This window comes from Eleginops maclovinus, chromosome 16 (genome assembly GCF_036324505.1).
Source record: "Eleginops maclovinus isolate JMC-PN-2008 ecotype Puerto Natales chromosome 16, JC_Emac_rtc_rv5, whole genome shotgun sequence".
NCBI classification, from domain to species: Eukaryota; Metazoa; Chordata; class Actinopteri; order Perciformes; family Eleginopidae; genus Eleginops; species Eleginops maclovinus.
Window position 1 is genome coordinate 21,968,900 of NC_086364.1, and position 20,771 is coordinate 21,989,670.

Below are 20,771 nucleotides of genomic sequence, written 5' to 3' on the forward strand. Positions count from 1 at the left end.
TGTGCACGAGGCTGCTGCAGACGCTCTACCAGTCTGTGGGGGCCAGTGTGCTCTTCTTTGCCGTGGTGTGCTGGGGGGGAGACACCAGCAAAAGGGATGCTGACAGGCTGAACAAGCTCGTGAGGAAGGCTAGCTCTGTAGTTGGAGTTAAACTGGACAATCTGGAGGAGGTGGCTGAGGGGAGGACGAGGAAGAAACTGGACAGTATCCTGGATAACCCCTCCCACCCCCTCCATGCAGAGCTAGTGAAGATGAGGAGTACTTAGCCAATAAGCTTGTGCTTAGCAGTACAGATAAACTTGGGCTCACTATTTGGCAACCACTGGTCACAGGTGCCCTGTTTATCTCCTGTCTTATAAAAGCTTATTCATGATTTATAAAGTGATCACAACCTAATTAATAAATGAATTACAAACTAACCCCTCCACTGTAAAGTGGTGCCTTTTAGGTTTGTAGTTTTGACCAATAACCACATCATTCCTATTAATAATAATCACATTAGCTTCTTGATTGTGACTTAATTAAAACCTTTAGACAAGTTCATTTGTCATTGGATAACTTGTGTCAGGGTCACTTAGCATTAGCATTAGCATTGGAGCCTGTAGTCTAACGTTGAGCCTCACCTGTGTTAACTGGACTCAAACCAAACCATACTGTACTTTCTATATTTATTTTATTTAATATTCCACAGCTATTGTACATATCATATCCTGCTTTATATTTTGTTTTTGCTATTTTATTTTAGTGTAATTACATTGCCTTGTTTTTATGCTGCTGCAACCAAAACATTTCCGAAATTGGGATCAATAAATCTGTCTGTCTGTGTGTCTGTGTGTCTGTGTGTCTGTCTGTGTGTCTGTCTGTCTGTGTATGTCTGTCTGTGTGTCTGTGTGTCTGTGTGTCTGTGTGTCTGTCTGTGTGTCTGTCTGTCTGTGTGTCTGTGTGTCTGTCTGTCTGTCTGTCTGTGTGTCTGTCTGTCTGTCTGTGTGTCTGTCTGTGTGTCTGTCTGTCTGTGTGTCTGTGTGTCTGTGTGTCTGTCTGTCTGTCTGTGTGTATGTCTGTCTGTCTGTGTGTCTGTGTGTACGTCTGTCTGTCTGTGTGTCTGTGTGTCTGTGTGTCTGTCTGTCTGTCTGTCTGTGTGTCTGTCTGTCTGTCTGTCTGTGTGTCTGTCTGTGTGTCTGTCTGTCTGTGTATGTCTGTCTGTGTGTCTGTCTCTGTGTCTGTCTGTCTGTCTGTCTGTCTGTCTATCCATCCATCCATCCATCTACCTGTGATGGATTGTGCTCTGGTTAGCCTTTTCCCTCCAATAAGTAAATTAGAGTCTCGTTTGGATCTCTCCCCATCGAGCTCTGTGCTCTGCTCTTCTTCCCACTCTTCTTCACTCCCGGTCAACTTGTCGTCATCCAGGAACTTGGCAAGATCGGTCCAACATTTCCCTCCTTTGCTGTAGCTCCGATTCCCGCCGCGTCTAAAAACAACCCGGCTTGGAGACGAGTTAGGCAATATGCTGTCCTCGGAGGCGGGGACTCCCTCCGGGCTTTCTCCTTGACTTGCATCGGGCGACCCAGACCCAGAGAAGAGGCCAGGGTCTAATCTGGGGTTTGAAGTTCTAGTTTTGTCTCCGGGGTGAACAAGCTTCTGGTGTTCCCTCATGACAGTTTGACTGGAGGTCAGGGAAGCGGACGCCAGACATGAAGGCGAACCGGGAGACGGCGAGACGGCCAGGAGAGCGGCTTTCTTTCGGTTGTGGGTCTTGGCGTGATTAGCCAGTGCTTGGGGGGTTCTTGTGCTGAAGTTACATGTGGTGCAGACGAAGCGGCGGCGGGCCTGAGCTCGAGGACTCGTAGGAGTTGCTGAGTCTGCCCGTGGTGTTGAAACTGGGGAAAGAGGTGGAGACGCGACTATTTCTGGGTCTGACATTTTCCCTGGAATCGAGGCCGGGCTTGCCCCTTGCGCAACAGCTGAGCTCACACGCTTCACCGTCTTACTGTCCAGAATCTCTTTCGCCTTCCCATTCTCATTCAGTTTCTCAATCTCCCCCAGGATCTTTAGACGGGACTCCTGGTGCCTCCTGTGGTGGTCCGCCAGTGCGAGCCGATTGGCCAGGTTCCAGCCGCACTCGGCACACCGGAAACGTCCGCCCTTTCCTGAACGCCTGCCGCTCTGACAGTGCTCCACTATATGCTCCTGCAGGTGGACTTGCTTCTTGAAGTAGATGCTACATTCCACACAGGTGAAGATATCTTTACCCGCCTTTTCTGCCTCTTCTTCGTCTCCTTTCTGTTCGTCCTCTGCTACCTCCTCAAAACCATACAACCCTCCACCTCGATTCGCCTCGGTGGTGTTTGATTCTCCAGGACTGCCAGGCTCGGGCAATGTGCATTTCAAAGTGCCAAGTCCAGAGAAGGGCCTGAGCAACACCCTCTTCTTTCTGCATCGCTGAATAAATGTGCAATGGGCCCATGGGGCGGGAGGGGGACTCTCGGGGTCAGAGTCTCCCGGGAAGGTGTACACATCTCTCTCGGGCTCCTTGGTTTCCTTTCCCTTGGGCCTCTTCTCTGCCTCGCTATTATCCGCGTCCTCTTCCATTTGGCAACCTTCCTTTGGTTTTACTTTGGAAAGAAACGGCTCCTCAGACACATTCCACACTTCTGTGTCTGTGAAGAGAGAAAACAGAGGGGATTATGAATGGAAGGAGCCCTTAAGATACAAAGAAAGAGATATCAAGTGTGCGGGCAGATTTGGTTTCCTCCATATGGTGCTCACAGTCTGTTTGGCCGAGCTGGGATGTATTTGGCTCGCCTGCCTTTGTGCTCTCGCTGTTGTCACCGTGCCCCTCCACAGGGGGAGATGAGTCAGGCTTGGTATGCAAGTGCTGCACTTTTCCAGGTTGTTGGTCGTCTTCACTGTCAAGTCTGGACAGCATTAGAAAGGAAACACATTGGTTTAGATGCATTACAAGTAAAAGGAGGATCTCTGCTTGAATCCACTCAGAATTACATATCATTCGCACGCTCTTATTTCTTATTCTCAAGCTCTTTCATGCTGAGTGTTTGTTGATTTAGAGAAAGACAGGATTCAAGGAAAAGATGAGCTGCTTCTACACAGTAAGTCTGTAACCTACAATAGATAACATTTGGTACGCCACTAGTTTGGAGAAACAGACATGAGTTGAAGCATGGGAGCAATGGGCTGCAGACAATCAATATCATTTGAGTGTACTATATTACTATATTTAGAATATTTGATCTTCTTTATCTCGCTGTCAGAGAGCCAATCCAACGGAGAACTGAAGCAGTTATATATGCAAACACAAGACACACACTAATTTACCCGTGTGTCCTTCTGCTGAATCCATTCTCACCCTTTTAAAAGATGATTCAAAAAATGCTTTCCTGTTCTATATCCCCAACTACAGCAGTCATTAATTAGCTTAGCGTGGACGTGGAAAAGTGCTAAGTCTTTCCTGGTTTTAGGACTCATTAAAAGCACCACTCGTTACACCGACAATGAATAAGTAACTCATACAACTGTATTCCCCCCAACGATGTCAGCGCTGGAAGTTGGGAAATCAAAATGCTATATTTTATGAGTCTGGATTCAAGAAACTATATATTTGGACTTTGGAAGGACAAATAGAGTTGAGTAGACCTTTTGGAAAGTACACTTCATTTATTACTGCTTAGTAGTTAGCACTGAGAGCACCATGACTCGTGTCCTCAAGTGACCTCAAGAGATGCTCACTTAATGTAAATAATATCCTACCTTTAAGTGAGCTGTAATTTTGGCCCTTCATAGTGTTTTTGTGTACAGATCTTTATCTTTCATGTTCAACTTGTATGTATGTTTTATTTACTATTTTGAGATGTTTCTATTTTTGTATTTTTGTATTTATTTTCCAATTATGTGCAGTGCTTTGTTTTAAAATGCTACTGTAACGAAAAAATGCCCCAATTTGGGATCCATAAAGTATATCTTATCTTCTTAAACGAAACTCTCCCCTTCCTCCTCCTCCCCACCTGCTCCTCCTCCTCCTCACCTGAGTCCGGCAGAAGGAGATCCCGGGCTTTGAGCAGCCAGACCGTGAGGGTTAGAGAAGTGCTGGAGCTCTTCCTCTGACACACAACACAAAACACACAACCACAGCAACATCACTCCACAGATCAACAGGGGAAAACTGAGAGACCGCTGACCACATGCACACTGAATCACATCCAAAAACAATAAGAGACAACGATGACAGGTACACAGGCATGGAAGAAGTACCCACATATTGTACTGTAGTGGAGCAATATTATGGTGTAAATAAACTCTGTTGCAAGTAAAATCACCTCAAATGTGAATAAAAGTACAGACCTTGAGTACATGTGCTACATAGAGGTTACATCCCAGCACTGAGGTACATTGTATATTAGCTAGATTCAGTACAACAGGTTTGTAATAGATATTGATTCATGTTTTACCATCCAGTGTTTCCCTCTCAGAGTCCGAGTCCCAGCTGAGGGAGGAAGGGAAGGCTGAGGGCCTCCTCTGTGAGATCCTCCCCGCCTCAAGGCCCTCATCTTCAGCCTGGCCCTTCAAGCATTTGGCAGACATTAGGCCGTCTCTCACATTTGGAGAACATGAGGACTAGATGTAAAAACATACAAGTGGTATTGTCAGATACATGCGTAACTTGATACGTCGAAAGATGACATGACTTCACGGGTAATGTTGGGCTACAGAGGATCTACAGCACGGTCACATGACTTCACGTCACCACCGCTAAGCTACAGGAGGCTAATGTTGGGCTATAAAGGAACTACAGCACGGTCACATGACTTTACCACACCACCGCTAAGCTAAAGGCGGCTAATGTTGGGCTATAAAGGAACTACAGCACGGTCACATGACTTCAGGTCATCACCGCTAAGCTAAAGGCGGCTAATGTTGGGCTATAAAGGAACTACAGCATGGTCACATGACTCCACGTCATCACCGCTAAGCTAAAGGAGGCTAATGTTGGGCTATAAAGGAACTACAGCACGGTCACATGACTTTACCACACCACCGCTAAGCTAAAGGCGGCTAATGTTGGGCTATAAAGGAACTACAGCACGGTCACATGACTTCAGGTCATCACCGCTAAGCTAAAGGCGGCTAATGTTGGGCTATAAAGGAACTACAGCATGGTCACATGACTCCACGTCATCACCGCTAAGCTAAAGGCGGCTAATGTTGGGCTATAAAGGAACTACAGCATGGTCACATGACTCCACGTCATCACCGCTAAGCTAAAGGCGGCTAATGTTGGGCTATAAAGGAACTACAGCACGGTCACATGACTTCAGGTCATCACCACTAAGCTAAAGGCGGCTAATGTTGGGCTATAAAGGAACTACAGCATGGTCACATGACTCCACGTCATCACCGCTAAGCTAAAGGCGGCTAATGTTGGGCTATAAAGGAACTACAGCACGGTCACATGACTTCATGTCACCACCGCTAAGCTAAAGGCGGCTAATGTTGGGCTATAAAGGAACTACAGCATGGTCACATGACTCCACGTCATCACCGCTAAGCTAAAGGAGGCTAACGTTGGGCTATAAAGGAACTACAGCACGGTCACATGACTTCACGTCACCACCGCTAAGCTAAAGGCGGCTAACGTTGGGCTATAAAGGAACTACAGCATGGTCACATGACTCCACGTCATCACCGCTAAGCTAAAGGAGGCTAACGTTGGGCTATAAAGGAACTACAGCACGGTCACATGACTTCACTTCACCACCGCTAAGCTAAAGGAGGCTAACGTTGGGCTATAAAGGAACTACAGCACGGTCACATGACTTCACATCAGCACCGCTAAGCTAAAGGTGGCTAATGTTGGGCTATAAAGGAACTACAGCACGGTCACATGACTTCACATCACCCTGCAGTGCCATGCTGATGATTACTTTGATGTTTTCATACCTGTATGGTGCAGTTGAGGAAGGTGGGGGGGTTTTGTGCTGTGTTGGAGGATGGGGGCCCATAGCTGGTCCCTGGGGTCGGGTGTTCTTGCTCCATGGTCCCCCCCACCCCCCAGAGAACAGTATGGAGTCCCGCTGGTGACCAGACCTCCTACATTGTGCAGCCTCCTCTGCTCCTACAAACATGAACACGGCTTTTGAGTTTCACACTTTATACTTAATTCATCTCACCATTACTTAGGTCTAACATGACTTGGACTCCAGTCAGACCAAGACATATATTTAATGACTTGAGAAAGACTTGCAACTCGAATTTGACTTGAAAATGACTTGATCACTTCCTACAAGCCCAAAGAATAAAAGTATGTCAATCAAAATGTGACACTTTCTGATCAACCAACCTTAACGCTATTCTCCCAATCAAGTCGACAACTGAATTGATCCAATTCGAGCCAGGAGATATCCAACGTTATGTTATTAGTGCTTGTTGGGGGAAAAATGTATGACTTGGACTATATTCAGACCTGAGGAAAAAATATCATGACTTCAGAAAAACTCGAGACATGAGTTGTACTTTAACTCTTAAGACACGTGACTTAGCTTGGACTTTAGCCTTTGGATTGAAAATGATTTACATCTTTATCTCCAAATCCTGGAATAACATGTATTTAATTAAAGAAAATCTAAAATGACGCTGATCGTTCCAAGTAAACACTTAATTAATCCAACATTTTATGACCTTTGAATGACTTCTCAACTTGGACTTAAACGCAAATATCTCTCAACGTATGTTATTTAAAAACTGCCACGCTTTGGAAATCAACTTTAACACCATCAAGTCCCCACTTAATCAATTTAAGTCCATACACTCTTTTTGAACAGGATCTGATCAAGATCCAGCAGAGAACCATGAAGAACTAGCATGCAGAATGGGAACGCAAGTTGGAAAAATATACCAAGACAAAACATGCAGTGGTCACCAAAAAACAGAACGTGGTAGGAAGAAAACACAACCGAAAAACTACCAACAGAGACACTTTCTGACTTGTTTAGGACTTGAAACTCAAAGTTTTTGGACTTTAGACATGTAAAACAATAACTTGGTCCCACATATTCTACTTACTGTATGTTTTAATGACACCCAGCCCATTGTAAGGAAGAATCAGACAGCATATCAGACTGTATAAAGTGAGGAGTCTGTAGTGTTTTGGCTGTCCTCAGTATGTTTCACCAGGTGCAGGTTTCTGACCTATTTCCACCTTATGTCTGGTCCTAAAGACAGAACCAGGTCGGACTAATGGTTACATAAATAAGTGGCCTTTCCTCTCAGGCCCATGTCCTCTCCTGCTGCCCCTCTGACAGGCAGGAAAATGCCCGGGCACAAGAAGCTGTCCCACGGGTTTGGCCTCTGGAGCCTCAGAGGAATAATCGATCCATGCTGTCAGGTGACTAAAACAACAATGCACACAACGCCTTCTAAACCCCAAAAACGCCCATGAGCTGCAGGATTTTTTTTAGTGCAAATACTCACTGAAATCGGCCTGGTTTGCGGGTCGCAGAGGGAGGCAGCTTTATGCACCGCTCGGCATAGTTTCAGGCCGGGGGCTGGAGCTTGGTTGCAGCCGGGGACGATGCTCTCCGGCCGGCTGTGAATGCACAAACTTGCTCCCTGTGATCGGAGCTCAGGTTTTCGCAGGGATCCCTGGAAGATGCCAGGCGGAGGACTCCATGTTATTTGGCTGCAGGCACGCTGCGTACGTAACGTGGTGACGAGAAGAAGAGAGGAAACACTGAGACAAGTTTTATAAGTTTAACTTTATAGCTTTTATTCTTATTATCGTACGGTGACGCTATGTGCATTATGGCTTTCTGCTGTAACGCGTTTTAACATCGTCGACACTCCTTCATTCTGCAGGAAATACACACTCAATACTCTTAACATCTCGAACAGATAATATTGTATGATGGAAGACGTTGTTTTATGGACACAGGCGAAGTATTAATTGTTAATTGAGGTGATTTCGTTTTAGTTTTTTAGCAGTTTTGTCCACATTTCCATTTCAGTAGTTTATAACATTTGTATAATCATATTATATGTATGTCACTATATTTGAAGGATAGCTGGATTAAGTTTGTCATTAGTTTGTGTAATAATTGTTCCTATATATTGGAAATCAGTAAAAGCCTTACTACTGGTTATTGCACAGTCATCTGGCGCCCTCTACTGGTCTCAGGTGGAACTGGGTTTTTTCAAGTAGGCCTATTAATCAGTATTATTTATACTAATTAATACTAATAATACAAATTATTACCTGATGGTGGTCTTGAATATCTTATACATGTATTAACTGTACAAACATTTTGTTTACAATATATATATATATTTAAATCACTTCAAGTTTCTTTTTAAACTACATTTCCAGGATCCCTGCTCACTGGTTGTAACCAGTGCAGATGTGTGTAGATCTCTGGAAAGGATCAACACACACAGGGCTCCTGGACCTGATGGCATCCCTGGCCGTGCTCTCAAGGTGTGTGCAGTTCAGCTGGCAGATGTGTTCACAGACATTTTCAATAGGTCCCTGCTCCAGTCTGTAGTCCCCACATGTTTTAAAGAGTCCATCATTGTCCCTGTCCCCAAAAAGACAAAACCCATCTGCCTCAATGACTACCGCCCAGTTGCACTCACCTCCATCATCATGAAGTGCTTTGAGCGGTTAGTCAAAACTTTTATCACCTCCTCCCTCCCTGACTCACTGGACCCCCTGCAGTTTACCTACAGAGCAAACAGATCCACGGATGATGCCATCTCCCTCACCCTCCACACTGCCCTCTCCCACCTGGACCAGAGGAACACTTATGTGAGAATGCTGTTCATTGACTACAGTTCAGCATTCAACACCATTGTGCCCTCCAAGCTCATCATTAAGCTCAGGGACCTTGGGCTCAACAGCGCCCTCTGTGACTGGATCCTGAGCTTCCTGACGGGCAGATCCCAGGCAGTGCAGTGACATCTTGGTGCCAGGACAACAACCTCCATCTCAAGCTGATTGTGGTCTACAGGAAGAGGCAGAGAGAGGCACACACACCCATCACCATCGACGGGACTCCTGTGGAGAGAGTCAGCAGCTTCAGGTTCCTCGGGGTAAACATCAGTGAGGACCTGACATGGACACATCACACCAGGGTCATATCCAAGACGGCTCGACAGCGGCTCTTCTTCCTCCGCAGGCTGCGGAAGTTCAACATGGACTCCAGGATACTCTGCAACTTCTACAGGTGCACCATTGAGAGTATCCTGACTGGCTGCATCACCGCCTGGTTTGGCAGTTGCACCGCCCTCAACCGTAAGACTCTACAGAGGGTGGTGAAAACTGCTCAGCACATCACCAGGACGGAGCTGCCATCCATGGAGGACCTCTACACCCAGCGGTGTAGGAAGAAGGCCGGTAGGATATTAAAGGACCCCCATCACCCCAGCAACAATCTGTTCTGTCTGCTGCCGTCTGGCAGACGGTACCGCAGCATCCGGACCAAGACCACCAGACTCAGAGACAGTTTTATACCACAGGCTATAAGACTGCTGAACTCCTGAGCTCTGTGAATGTGTACTCACATCTGTTCCTAGTACACACATACATATATATACATATATACATATATATATATATACATATATATATATATATACATATATATATATATATGTGTATATGTGTCTGCCATAAATATCTGTTTATATGTAATAAATGCATCTGTCCATACCTCCTCATACAACAGTGTAAAGTATTTTAATACTTTCTATATATTCTACATCTTTACATCTTTATTGTTGTTATTGCGTCTTACGAGATTGCACTGGTACATTCTTGTCTCTTTTTTGCACTGCTTTATTTATCTTATTTGCACAGTGAATGTTGAGTTGTAGGAGGAGCCTGGGGTATAAAAAGTTCCTTGCCAGCATATACGCTGTATCTGCTGTGCATATGACAAATAAAACCTTTGAACCTTTGATATAAAATTCAAGTCCTTCAGTTTGTTAAACAATAACTAAAAGCTCAAGGAACATTATACTATGTAGGTCAAATTGTCTTTGTGTAAAAAAGGCACTTCAACACAAGTGAAAATGAAAGTCCCCAATTTAAAACTCTACACCTAAAAAGTATCATCAGGAAAAGGTATTTAAATGTATTTAGAGACACTCTTAACCTGAAATCAATCTAGCAACACAAGCTGTCGTGGAGTTAAAGCTTGAACATTTCCCTCTGACTTGTAGAGCTGTTGAAGAATGAAGAAGCACTGGTTTTTATTGTGTTGACTTTTATTTTACTTAGACTCTTCGTCTTGCCACTCGGATTGTTTTCATTCCTTGACCTCCTGGAATGAAGAAGATATGGGATAAATGAGTGACTCAGTACGTGTAGATTGTTGTCTATTAATTATTTTTAAAATGCCCTGGTGATGAGGGATGCCACAAGGTCTTGCATCGGGGCATTGTGTGTATTTGAGAGCAACTACATCACTTTTGTGGTGGAGATTTGTTTACTCAGCTGATTTTAAAATGCATGACTTTTATATACCATCTGAGAACTTCTTCCTCCCCCCTCTGTACTCACCCCGAAGTGCTCCCAGCCTGTGATCTCGTAGTAGAGAGCGTCTCCGGGACAGGAGGTGCCCACCACCTGTCTGTGGCCCTGCAGGGTGAAGTTGGCCTTCAGGCGTCCTCCACCCACGGCGCAGGAAGCCAGCCGATCCCTAACCAGCACCATGGCATGCTGGGAGGGCAGCATGGTGCTGTAGTCTCCAATGAAGGAAACCCCGTATCCGACAGAGTTATGACCCAGGGTGTGGGCCCCCTGCCGGTGCCAGCCTCGGCCCTCGTAGATGTTCCCGTCTGAGCCTGCGACGAAGCTTTAGGAAAACGGCAGACAGTTAGGTGCTAAATTCCTCATATCAAGTCTTTCCTGTGGTGGGTTTACATACGTTTGTGTGCATGTCAAAGGTCTGCAAAGACTAAAATCCCTGTGTTGTCTTCTAAAATGCATAATATGAAATGGAAAATATGCAGGTAAATCAGCTCAAAATCAAACTTAACAAAAAGACTTGAGTAAATGTACTTCCTAACACTCCACCACATGGAGTATATTTGACCTCTGACCCCTCCCTGTACCTGTATCCGATGTCGTCCCAGCCCCGGTCGACCTGGTGGAAGCGCTGCATGGATCTCATGTCTGCAGAGCACTGCTCGAAGGTGAGGCAGGGGTCGCTGGGGGTGGAAGTGTGGTGGATATACAGGAAGGGGAGAGGGAGGGTGAGGTTGGTGGGCGTCCCTCTGTAAGGCTTTGCCCCCCACATACAGCGAGGGATGATGGGCGGGCACTCTGAAACAGATCAAATAGAGCTGGTAAGTCAATTGAATGAAATGAAAGGCATCTTTTTCTAACCGGCATTGGGCGGGGCAATGCCCACTATATCATTTGTGTCAGTTCTGACTTGTTTTTCAAGTAATCAACAAGTTACAAGTAGGATCTAGAGTGTGACTGGAGACTTATCTTGCAGGATAAGCTTTCCCAAAATTGGCCAACAACTGTTTACAGTGCCAACTGTAACCCGAAAAAGAACTACAAACAAGATTCTGACACACTATGAGGCTTTAGCTAGCTTCAATATTGGCAAAGCATTTCAGCGATGGCAAGAAAATGTTTAGGCTTCAGCTAACCGTACACAAAGGGTAACGGCTTACAGGTGAAGAAGGCAAAACCATAATTCTTTACAAAGCGACAATATCTCTACAAATTTTTCTAATCTTGAGCATGAACTAACAGATGAGGAAAACTGTGAAAGCTAGTGTTAGCATGCTAAACTAGTAGCAACATTTTAGCTTTATCTCCTTCAAACCACATTATGTCATCTCAAACAGACACACAGTTTCTGGGGGCTTGGAGGACGGCTGCATTTTCCCATTTTGTCAGTTTAATTTTTTCCTTATCAGGAAAACTGTAAACCCTAGGATGGCCTTTCCCCGGCTTTAAGTGATCAGATAACAATCTCCCTTTATTAATGTCATCTTGAATGACCTCAAACAAGTTCTTTCATCCCACACTCACCCATGTACTCCTGGACAAACTCCTTCACCCCCTTCGTCGCCAAAGCTTTGACCTTCGACTTTGTCTTCCCATCCATCTTTACACGGCCCGTCAGTCTCCGCTGCAGCTGCACAGATTTCACCAACTCTCGGGCAATCAGCGACGGGTTCACCAGTTTCCTGAAATTTTCCCTGCGCCGTCGGCTGATGAGTCGGGGGGCGACGTCCATCCCTTCGATCTCCAGGTTGTAGCAGTAATACTCAGTCAGAAGGCCACTGAGCTTCAGAGGACCTCTGGGTCGTGAAGCTAACGCCACCTTGAGCAGAAATAGAAAGGTTTGACCTTTTTTTTCGGCTTGAAATGTATAAAAACCTCAAACCTAATGCCTAACAGTGTCTGAGAAATGTTGATTATTAAAAGGAATTCATTTTCATTTAGGGAGAGAGTAACTCCTTGTCACTCAGAGTGTATTTGTGCAAAATGTGTTAATACATAAACAAACATCCAACCTCCAACCCCAGAATCAAGCCGTCCATGCCTCCATTGATCTGAGCGATGGTGAGGACGGAGGGTCGGTCCAGGAGGGTGAAGACCTGAGGAGAGGTGACGCTGTCCCAGCAGCCGTCTGGTCCGAGATGTCGGCTGAAAGGATGGCTCTCCAGGTTTTTGGCTATGGTGAGTTGGTACAGTCCGTGAACACGACCCCTAGCCCTGGATAGGAAGCCTGCCTCGAGGCCCAGAAGGAGCGGTGCTAATGCGACCGTGGTGCCATCAGGCGTCAGAACCACGCCTTCCTCCTGATTCTCCTCCTTCACCCTGTGTTGCACAGCCTTGGTGACGTAAGCTAAGAGGCTTGCGTCCATTTCGGGACCACCAGAGTCTGCTTCACTGAGGAAGTGTTGGATGAAGGCGTCGTTGAGTCCGGCTGCCCGGCGTAGACGCCTCAACACGAGTAGAGGCCCCGACCCTGGGACCCCATCCTCCACCTGCTTCACTGCCTTGATGAAGTCATTCATGTGGCAGGAAAATGAAGCTAAGGGGGAGGACAGAAAATACATGAATGCCTTTGAGATCTTTCTGGGGCGGTCACGGCTCAGGGTGGATTGGCTTTGAAGGAGTGTAGTCTTCTATCAAGGGATTGTAAAGCCTGGAAAAGCACTAGATAAATGCAGTCCATTTCCCAAAAGTGTCCTTGTTATTTAGATACTTCTCTTGGCATTTCTACGGTATAGAAGTTGCTTGACATAAAAGCTAAATAATGGAGTAATGGAATAGGAAATCCAGCCCTGCCCAGCGTTATAATTTAAACTCAGTTCTTATCCCTGACTACATAAACACAAATGAAAACAAACACCCACGCCCTAATATACACTTCATAGAGACTGCAGTTTGTACATAACACATTCAACATTCAACCGCGACTGTTGCAAATGAAATGCAACAACAAAGAATACAGTCGGTGACACCAAATATTTGAGTAGCTTATTAACCACAAAGAACATATCCCAATACACTGAAGAAACACCCATTCCCTTCCAATACAATCCGAATTGAAGTAAAAAACCTTGTGTTGTTCTCTTTGAAGAGGTCCTCCTGCTACATATAACACCCTGTGTGACTAGTGTTATTGAGATAGGCTTGCCAGATTTTCAGAAAGGTAATTTCTAAGAATATATGTGACTTTTTCCAGCTGAAAACAAGTGTTATCAACCACAAAGCAGTTCAAAGAGGGAGATGAATTCCCTGCATTTCCTGGTCAGGCAGTGTATTATATACTCATGTAAATACACTGCCTGGAATATTCGTTGGACCGCCTTTAGCTTTGATTACGGCAAGAATTCGATGTGGCATCGTTTCCACAAGCTTCTGCAATGTCTCAACATTTATTCCTGCCTTGCATTCATTTTTTTGCTAAGCTCTTGTCTTGATGACGGGAGATTCGGACCATCCTGGTTAATTTAAAATAATGTATAATGTATGTGTCTTTGACAACTGCTATGCAGCCTCCTCTATTGCAGGGACATACTATTGACCTGACGGTGTGCAAGCACCTGCGCAGGCATGTTTGTGTCAATCCCCTCTGAAAGATGAATACCGATTGATTAGGACATCCCATTGACACAACAAGTTACCGATGTTCCCCAAACGTCTCATTATGCACGCGCTGCCAATGGCAACAGCTACAACATTGTTGGATTGTGATGTTTCTGCTTGTAGACTTTAACACTTTTTGTATGCATTTAATTTATTCATGACTAAAACACAGTTAGATTGTCGCTAGACATCGAGCGAGCATTTCAGTTATATATGTGTGTGTGTGTGTGTGTGTGTGTGTGTGTGTGTGTGTCTGTGTGTCTGTGCGTGTGTAGCCTTCATAATAACGTCGTCCTCCGGGCAGCGTCAGGTAAAGAAGTTGGTTAGCCTTTCCAAACCTCAGCCTCACGCGCCGCCTATGCCTGAACCACTCTTTCACAGTTTGAGCCCGATGGATCCTGGCATTGCCCTCTTGAAACATGCCCGTGCCATCCGGGAAGAAAAAAAAATCCATGGATGGAATAACCTGGTCCTTCAGTATATTCAGGGAGTCAGCTGACCTCATTTTTGGGCACATTGCTGAACCTACACCAGACCAACTGCAGCAACCCCAGATCAGAGCACTGCCCCCCCACAGGCTGTGGCCTTTGATTTTTTGGCCGGACAGTGTATGTTTATATATACATATCATATGTATATGTATATTAAATAGATAGAGAGAGCGAGAGAGCGAGAGAGCGAGAAAGCTGGCTAGATGGATAGATAGAATTACTTTATTGATCCCCATTTTGGAAATGTTTTCGTTGCAGCAGCATAAAAATAATGCAATGTAATTACAATAAAATGAAATAGCATTTAAAAAGAAAGTAAAAAATATACAATTTGGACAAAAATGTACAGAAAATAATACATATACAAATATAAAGGATGTAAGAGTGAATAAGTACAATAAGTGTGAAAGGTTGTATATGTATTTAGGAAATGAATTAAAGTTCTGCTTAGAATCCAAACAATCTATAAATTGCCATCACATCCCGACAAACAAACATCCTTACCTTCGGCATACGTGATGGCGAACACCACAGCCAGCAGCACGGTGTGTTTCCAGCTGCCTTTATCCATCCTGAACACATCCAAATGTCTGCCACCTGTCTGTCGCCTCCCACCTTTATACAAGTTCAGTGGGCGGTTGTGTAACTGTTGACAGTGTAGATGCACACAGAGATACGCTTATAGTTTCACTCTGTTGGCGTCGCCCACTGAGCAATGTGGGAAACTGACACCTGCCCTGTGGTCGGTGTGGAAACCTGACAAAGAGGCAGAGGAAGTACAGAGTAGTGTAAATGAAGATATGCCATGTTGGAGAAATACTAGGAAGGAAATGTCCTGCATTCAAAGACCACATGTACTGATGCGAGACCATGTGCATGCATGTGTTACCTGGTAAATAGAACACACTTTATTCTGGTGTCTTTATTTATTTTCCGGGGTTTTTCTTCTGTGTTTGAGCATTCTTCTTGTACTTATCTAGCTGTTTTTCTTGTTATGTTTGTCTTTGAAAATGTTGAATAAAATCTGAATGATAAAAAGATGAATATAGACTTAAAGTAGCAGAAAATAAAGTACCCATTAGAGAAGTGTTTAGCAATCATATGCATGCATTTTCAGAATAATGCTTCTATATCACGAAATAACAATGTGTGTAAATCATTTTAATGTTGCAGCTGGTAAAAGTTGAGCTAAGTTGAGAGACTTGCTAGTTTCTTATTTCAAAATAAAACATAAACAATTATTATTTGATGAATATTTCATATTATAAATATGAACCTGCCAGTTAAATGTTAAAATGGACTTTTAAATAGAAGTATAAAGTAGCATAACACTATATATACTCAAGTAAAATACCTCAGAATTGTAGGTTCATTAACCCTGGTTCTCACGGCTCAAAGTTTTCCCACACGGGGGCGGACCTTTTGGAGAAATTCCTTACTTCTGTAAAAAAGTATTCTTGTCGTTAATGTGTCCGGTGCTTGTGAAACAAACCCCGTAATAAAAGCAATCGGAGAAAAACTCTTAAAAAACTGTGCAAATCATCGGCAGTCCTCTCTGAGGCAATGTGTTCCTGAAAACACAAAATCAAGATGCAAAACTGAGGAAACCCCAGAGCCATGAATCATGTCGAAGGCAGAAAGATATGTCTGATCACACATTTATTGATCAGTGATTTTCTGTCCGGTTTATGTTGTTAATGCAGCTGTGAAAAGGTGAAAAACTGCAGTCATGTGATGAGGAGACCAGGAAGTGCATGAAATCTGTGGGTGAACTGGAATGTTCATTGTAGAAGGTCTGTCATGCAAACAAAAGGTCAAAGATTAAGGTTGTATTATGGTAATCTGATAGATAAGTGCCAGTTAGAGGGAAATGAATGAACATCAATAAAGATAAACTGATGTTCATGAATTAAACGGTCAGTTCCACCTTATCTTACTATAAAATCACTCAACAAACTATGGATCCGTGTTGCTCTGCAAAGTTAACTGGCCTGAACAATTCAAACTGTGAAAACATGAATTCATGCTGAGATGCTAGCACGTTTATCAGGTTAGCAAGATCAAAGCAAAAGTGCTTGTTTAGGAAGTAGAGTTATACTTCAGGGGGTCTTTCACCTCCATCTTTCTCTCTGATTATTGAGATCTCATAATTCTGTGCAGTGGTGTAATATAAGATAAGAGAAAATAAGATGTACCTTTATTAATCCCGTTGGGGAAATTCAAGTCTTTATTTGCTGGTGTCTCCCCCCCAGCACACCACGGCAAAGAAGAGCACACTGGCCCCCACAGACTGGTAGAGCGTCTGCAGCAGCCTCGTGCACACGTTGAAGGACCTGAGCCTCTTCAGGAAGAACAGCTTGCTCTGTCCCTTCCTGCAGAGAGCATCAGTGTTGTCACTCCAGTCCAGTTTATTGTTCAGGTGCACTCCCAGGAACTGGTAGGTGTTCACCACCTCCACCTCCTCCCCCCTGGTGGTGATGGGGGTTAGAGACCTCTTCGTGCTCCACCTGAAGTCCACCACCAGCTCCTTAGTCTTGCTGATGTTGAGCTGGAGGTGGTTGTTGTCACACCAGCCTACGAAGTTCTCCAGCAGGGCCCTGTACTCCTCTTCGTTGTCGTCTGTGATGCAGCTGATGATGGAGGAGTCATCGGAGAACTTCTGGAGGTGGCATGAGCCGGAGCTGAAGCGGAAGTCAGAGGTGTAGAGGGTGAACAGGAATGGTGACAGCACAGTTCCTTGGGGGGCTCCAGTGTTGCTCACCAGCACAACAGACACGCTGCCCTGCAGTCTGACATACTGAGGTCTGCTGGTGAGGTAGTCAGTGATCCAGGCCACCAAGCTGTGATCCACCTGCATCAGTGAAAGCTTCTGAGCGAGCAGGTGTGGTTGGATGGTGTTGAAGGCGCTGGAGAAGTCGAACAACAGGATTCTTAGTGAGCTGTGCGGCTTCTCCAGGTGGGAGTTGGCTCTGCGCAGCATGTAGATGAGGGCGTCCTCTACACCGATGTTGGCCTGGTACAGGGTCCAGGGAGTCACACACAAGGGGTTTGAGATGCTGCGGGATCAGTCTCTCAAAGATCTTCATGACATGTACCTAAATGCATTACATTTGAAGTATGTGGGCATAATTTTTTATGCCATGTTGTACTTCTGCTCCATTACACTTTAAAGTGAAACGTTTTACTCAATGCATGTAACATCTAAAGTTACTTAACAAGTAGGATTATGTTTGTGTACAAGAAAAACTTTTATTAAAGAGAAAATAAACTGTCATTAGGATCTTAAATATATTTTGCAGAAGGTACTTCTACGTTAAATACTTTTACAGGATGTTTGAGGGGGGTTAACCTGCATGGTTGTCTCTTTCTCCTTTGCGATGCCAGTACACACTCCGATACAGGAGGGGGCGGTAATGCGTCTTCAACGGTGGTTTCTAGTCAGCCATTCAAACCGTAGAAGAAGAAGTCAGTAAACCAACAGAAGAAGAAGACAGTCGCTCGTCTTTTCTCCAACAAAGGTCTGTTTATGTACAAGTAAAATAGTATACTTACTCTCTGAGTATTTACTATATGTTTGTGTTTTGCTTCTCTTTCTACCGCTGGAAGTGGAAGGCTCTTCTTTAGAATCTCAACCGGAAGTGTCAATTAGCATGTTATGCTAGGTTGCTAACAGCTACTGATCAGCTGTTTGTTGTGGTTGAATTAATCTGATCTTTATATTACATTACATTTAGCTGACACTTTTATCCAAAGCGACTTACAATAAGGAAGCACAGAGCATAGTGTGTATAGTAGCTTTAGTAAAAGCTAGTATAGTGTGTACTTATGAAAAAAGGCAGGTACATTTGATGTAGGGGGAACTCTAGAAAAGGAAACAGCTAATTGGATAAATGTCTCCATAATAATGTCATTTTATGTACAATTACTAAGCTGATTGATTAGTTTATCAATAAAATGGACAATAACTTTGACGAAAGATACGTTGTTTGAATAATTTGTCAAAATAAGGTCCTTGAGTCTTCAGCTGCTTTTCTCTTTTATATGTTTAACTTTTTTGGTCTTTCTATTTCGGGCACATGATAAGCATGTTTCCCTGTTTTGTGTGATTTATACCGTATGCAAACAATGAGATTTGCATTTTGAACAAAGCACATGTATGAAAAAGATAAGCCAATAAATAGAAAATGTAAAACAACAACACAGCTGACGAATCAGACGCTTAATCTGTTAGTGTTTTAATGTTTATAATCTCCTTTAATGTTATTATTTTTTCTTTCAATGTGGAAAATAATAAAGACAATGGTTAATAAAACAACAACAACAACAACAACAACAACATGTCCTCTCCAACAGAAAATGGACACGCGGTTCACTCGAGGGAAATCCAACATCTTGGAGCGTCCTCTAACGCGCCCGAAGACGGAGGTCAGCGTGAGCGCCTTCGCCCTGCTGTTCTCGGAGATGGTGCAGTACTGTCAGAGCCGGGTTTACTCCGTGACGGAGCTGCAGACCCGTCTGGCTGATATGGGTCAGAGCGTCGGAGCCAGCATGCTGGATGTGTTGGTGCTGAGGGAGAAGAACGGGAAGAGGGAGACCAAAGTGCTGAATATGCTGCTGTTCATCAAGGTTAGTAATAATAACAGATGGTATTCATACTGCGCTGTTCCTGGTGCTCTTAGAGACATTAGTGCATGTAGAATACAGCTGATGAAACAAACTGAATCTGAAGTCAGTGTCTTTATTTTCTGAACATAATCCCTTTTTTTATCATTATTATTTATATGAATTTTTATACTTTTTTAATTTAATTTTCTTGAAGTTTTATTATTTATAATTTTTTTCTCTTCACAAAAACAAACTGCATTTATATCAATTATAGTCACTTTTAATATTAATATTATTCATATGATTTTTAAATGTTTTGTAATTCATTTATTCATTCTTTTCTTTACATAAAAAAATGATTTTGCATGTAAGGCAACTTCAATGCATAGTTCTCTGATTTATTTATTGACTTGCTTTGTCTATAAATACTTGTGTGTTTTTAATAAAGACTTATTTCAAAACGGTATACACAGAATCATTATATGTTTTAAATCCAAAAGCAGGAAAAACCTCTGATGGTTTTAGAGCTGATTCACTTCTAAATCAACTCTTTGCTTGCCCTCAGGTTAACGTCTGGAAGTCTTTGTTTGGGAAGGAAGCCGACAAACTGGAGCAGGCCAACGACGACGACAAGACGTATTACATCATCGAGAAGGAGCCGCTCATCAACGCCTACATCTCCGTGCCCAAAGAGAACAGCAGCTTAAACTGCGCCGCCTTCACCGCCGGCATCGTGGAAGCCGTCCTCACACACAGCGGATTCCCCGCCAAGGTCACCGCTCACTGGCACAAGGGCACCACGCTCATGATCAAGTTCAACGACACGGTCATCGCCAGGGACAAGGCTCTGGATGGCAGATAGAGAGGACTGCAGCGAGTCCGTGGGGGTGTTTATAGATACGGGATGAGGTTTCGATCATCCGGGCTAGTGTTTGTTCGTCACTGAGTTTTTGTTGTGGTAACTTATGAGAATTATGGATGGATTCATGGATGATTGCAGCATACTGAGCCACGCCTAGAGCAGGAAACGTGCAGCGCGTTGGTTCAATCCTCCATGTGTTTGTGGATCATCTCACTCCTGTTACTCCTTATTCAGTGACCCAGTTTTTTTTTCTGAAAATCATTTTTAATTTGCTGCTTCACATCGTTTTGGCCCTATAACACAATTTGTATATTTCATATTGACAATAAACCTGTCAACAGATTGTGAAGTAAATTGGGATTTTGACCCATATGAAGAAGGTGAAACAACATATTAAACAGCCAAATACCTAATCCCATCCCCGGTTCATACCATGTGAAAGTGAGGGTTGCAAAACCAGTACAAAAAGTGTCCTGTAACAGACAGAGGTCCAGAGATGGTCTCTCACAGCTTCAGTCTCATTCCAGTTTGACTCCAGCTTCATATGATCAGGGCTGTAGCTATCGTTGACGAGGTCTTAAACGCAGCATCTTTGTTTTGTGTAATGTGTGTGTGTGTGTGTGTGTGTGTGTGTGTTACTGTGGAGGTAATAAAGAAGAAAACTAAATGTACTCATGATGTT

General features: G+C 44.0%; 3 protein-coding genes across 5 annotated transcripts in view; 1 reads left to right on the forward strand and 2 right to left on the reverse strand.

Annotated features, from left to right (window-relative positions):
- The window catches only part of wizb (WIZ zinc finger b), a 32,733-nt gene extending 23,281 nt beyond the window's left edge, over positions 1 to 9,452 (reverse strand). For all 3 annotated transcript variants that reach the window (XM_063902939.1, XM_063902938.1, XM_063902936.1), the window contains exons 1-6: positions 7,483 to 9,452; positions 5,953 to 6,127; positions 4,464 to 4,629; positions 4,040 to 4,115; positions 2,767 to 2,915; positions 1,269 to 2,657 (exon numbers count right to left, since the gene is read on the reverse strand). In XM_063902939.1, the coding sequence (XP_063759009.1) occupies positions 1,269 to 2,657; positions 2,767 to 2,915; positions 4,040 to 4,115; positions 4,464 to 4,629; positions 5,953 to 6,048 (1,876 nt within the window). In that variant the 5' untranslated portion in view covers positions 6,049 to 6,127; positions 7,483 to 9,452. The remainder of the gene's footprint in view (positions 1 to 1,268; positions 2,658 to 2,766; positions 2,916 to 4,039; positions 4,116 to 4,463; positions 4,630 to 5,952; positions 6,128 to 7,482) is intronic.
- An 802-nt stretch (positions 9,453 to 10,254) lies between these two features.
- Positions 10,255 to 15,378, reverse strand: pglyrp6 (peptidoglycan recognition protein 6). The gene is made up of 6 exons (XM_063902941.1): positions 15,127 to 15,378; positions 12,547 to 13,070; positions 12,059 to 12,353; positions 11,122 to 11,332; positions 10,568 to 10,862; positions 10,255 to 10,328 (listed from the first exon to the last, which is right to left on the reverse strand). The coding sequence occupies exons 1-6, from the start codon at positions 15,191 to 15,193 to the stop codon at positions 10,314 to 10,316; spliced, it is 1,407 nt and encodes a 468-aa protein (XP_063759011.1). The 5' UTR covers positions 15,194 to 15,378; the 3' UTR covers positions 10,255 to 10,313.
- Positions 15,379 to 18,006: 2,628 nt separating this feature from the next.
- Positions 18,007 to 20,760, forward strand: trappc5 (trafficking protein particle complex subunit 5). Its single transcript, XM_063902942.1, has 3 exons — positions 18,007 to 18,140; positions 18,976 to 19,248; positions 19,793 to 20,760. Exons 2-3 carry the CDS (start codon positions 18,979 to 18,981, stop codon positions 20,087 to 20,089), a joined length of 567 nt encoding a protein of 188 aa, XP_063759012.1. The 5' UTR covers positions 18,007 to 18,140; positions 18,976 to 18,978; the 3' UTR covers positions 20,090 to 20,760.
- The last annotated feature ends 11 nt before the right edge of the window (positions 20,761 to 20,771 follow it).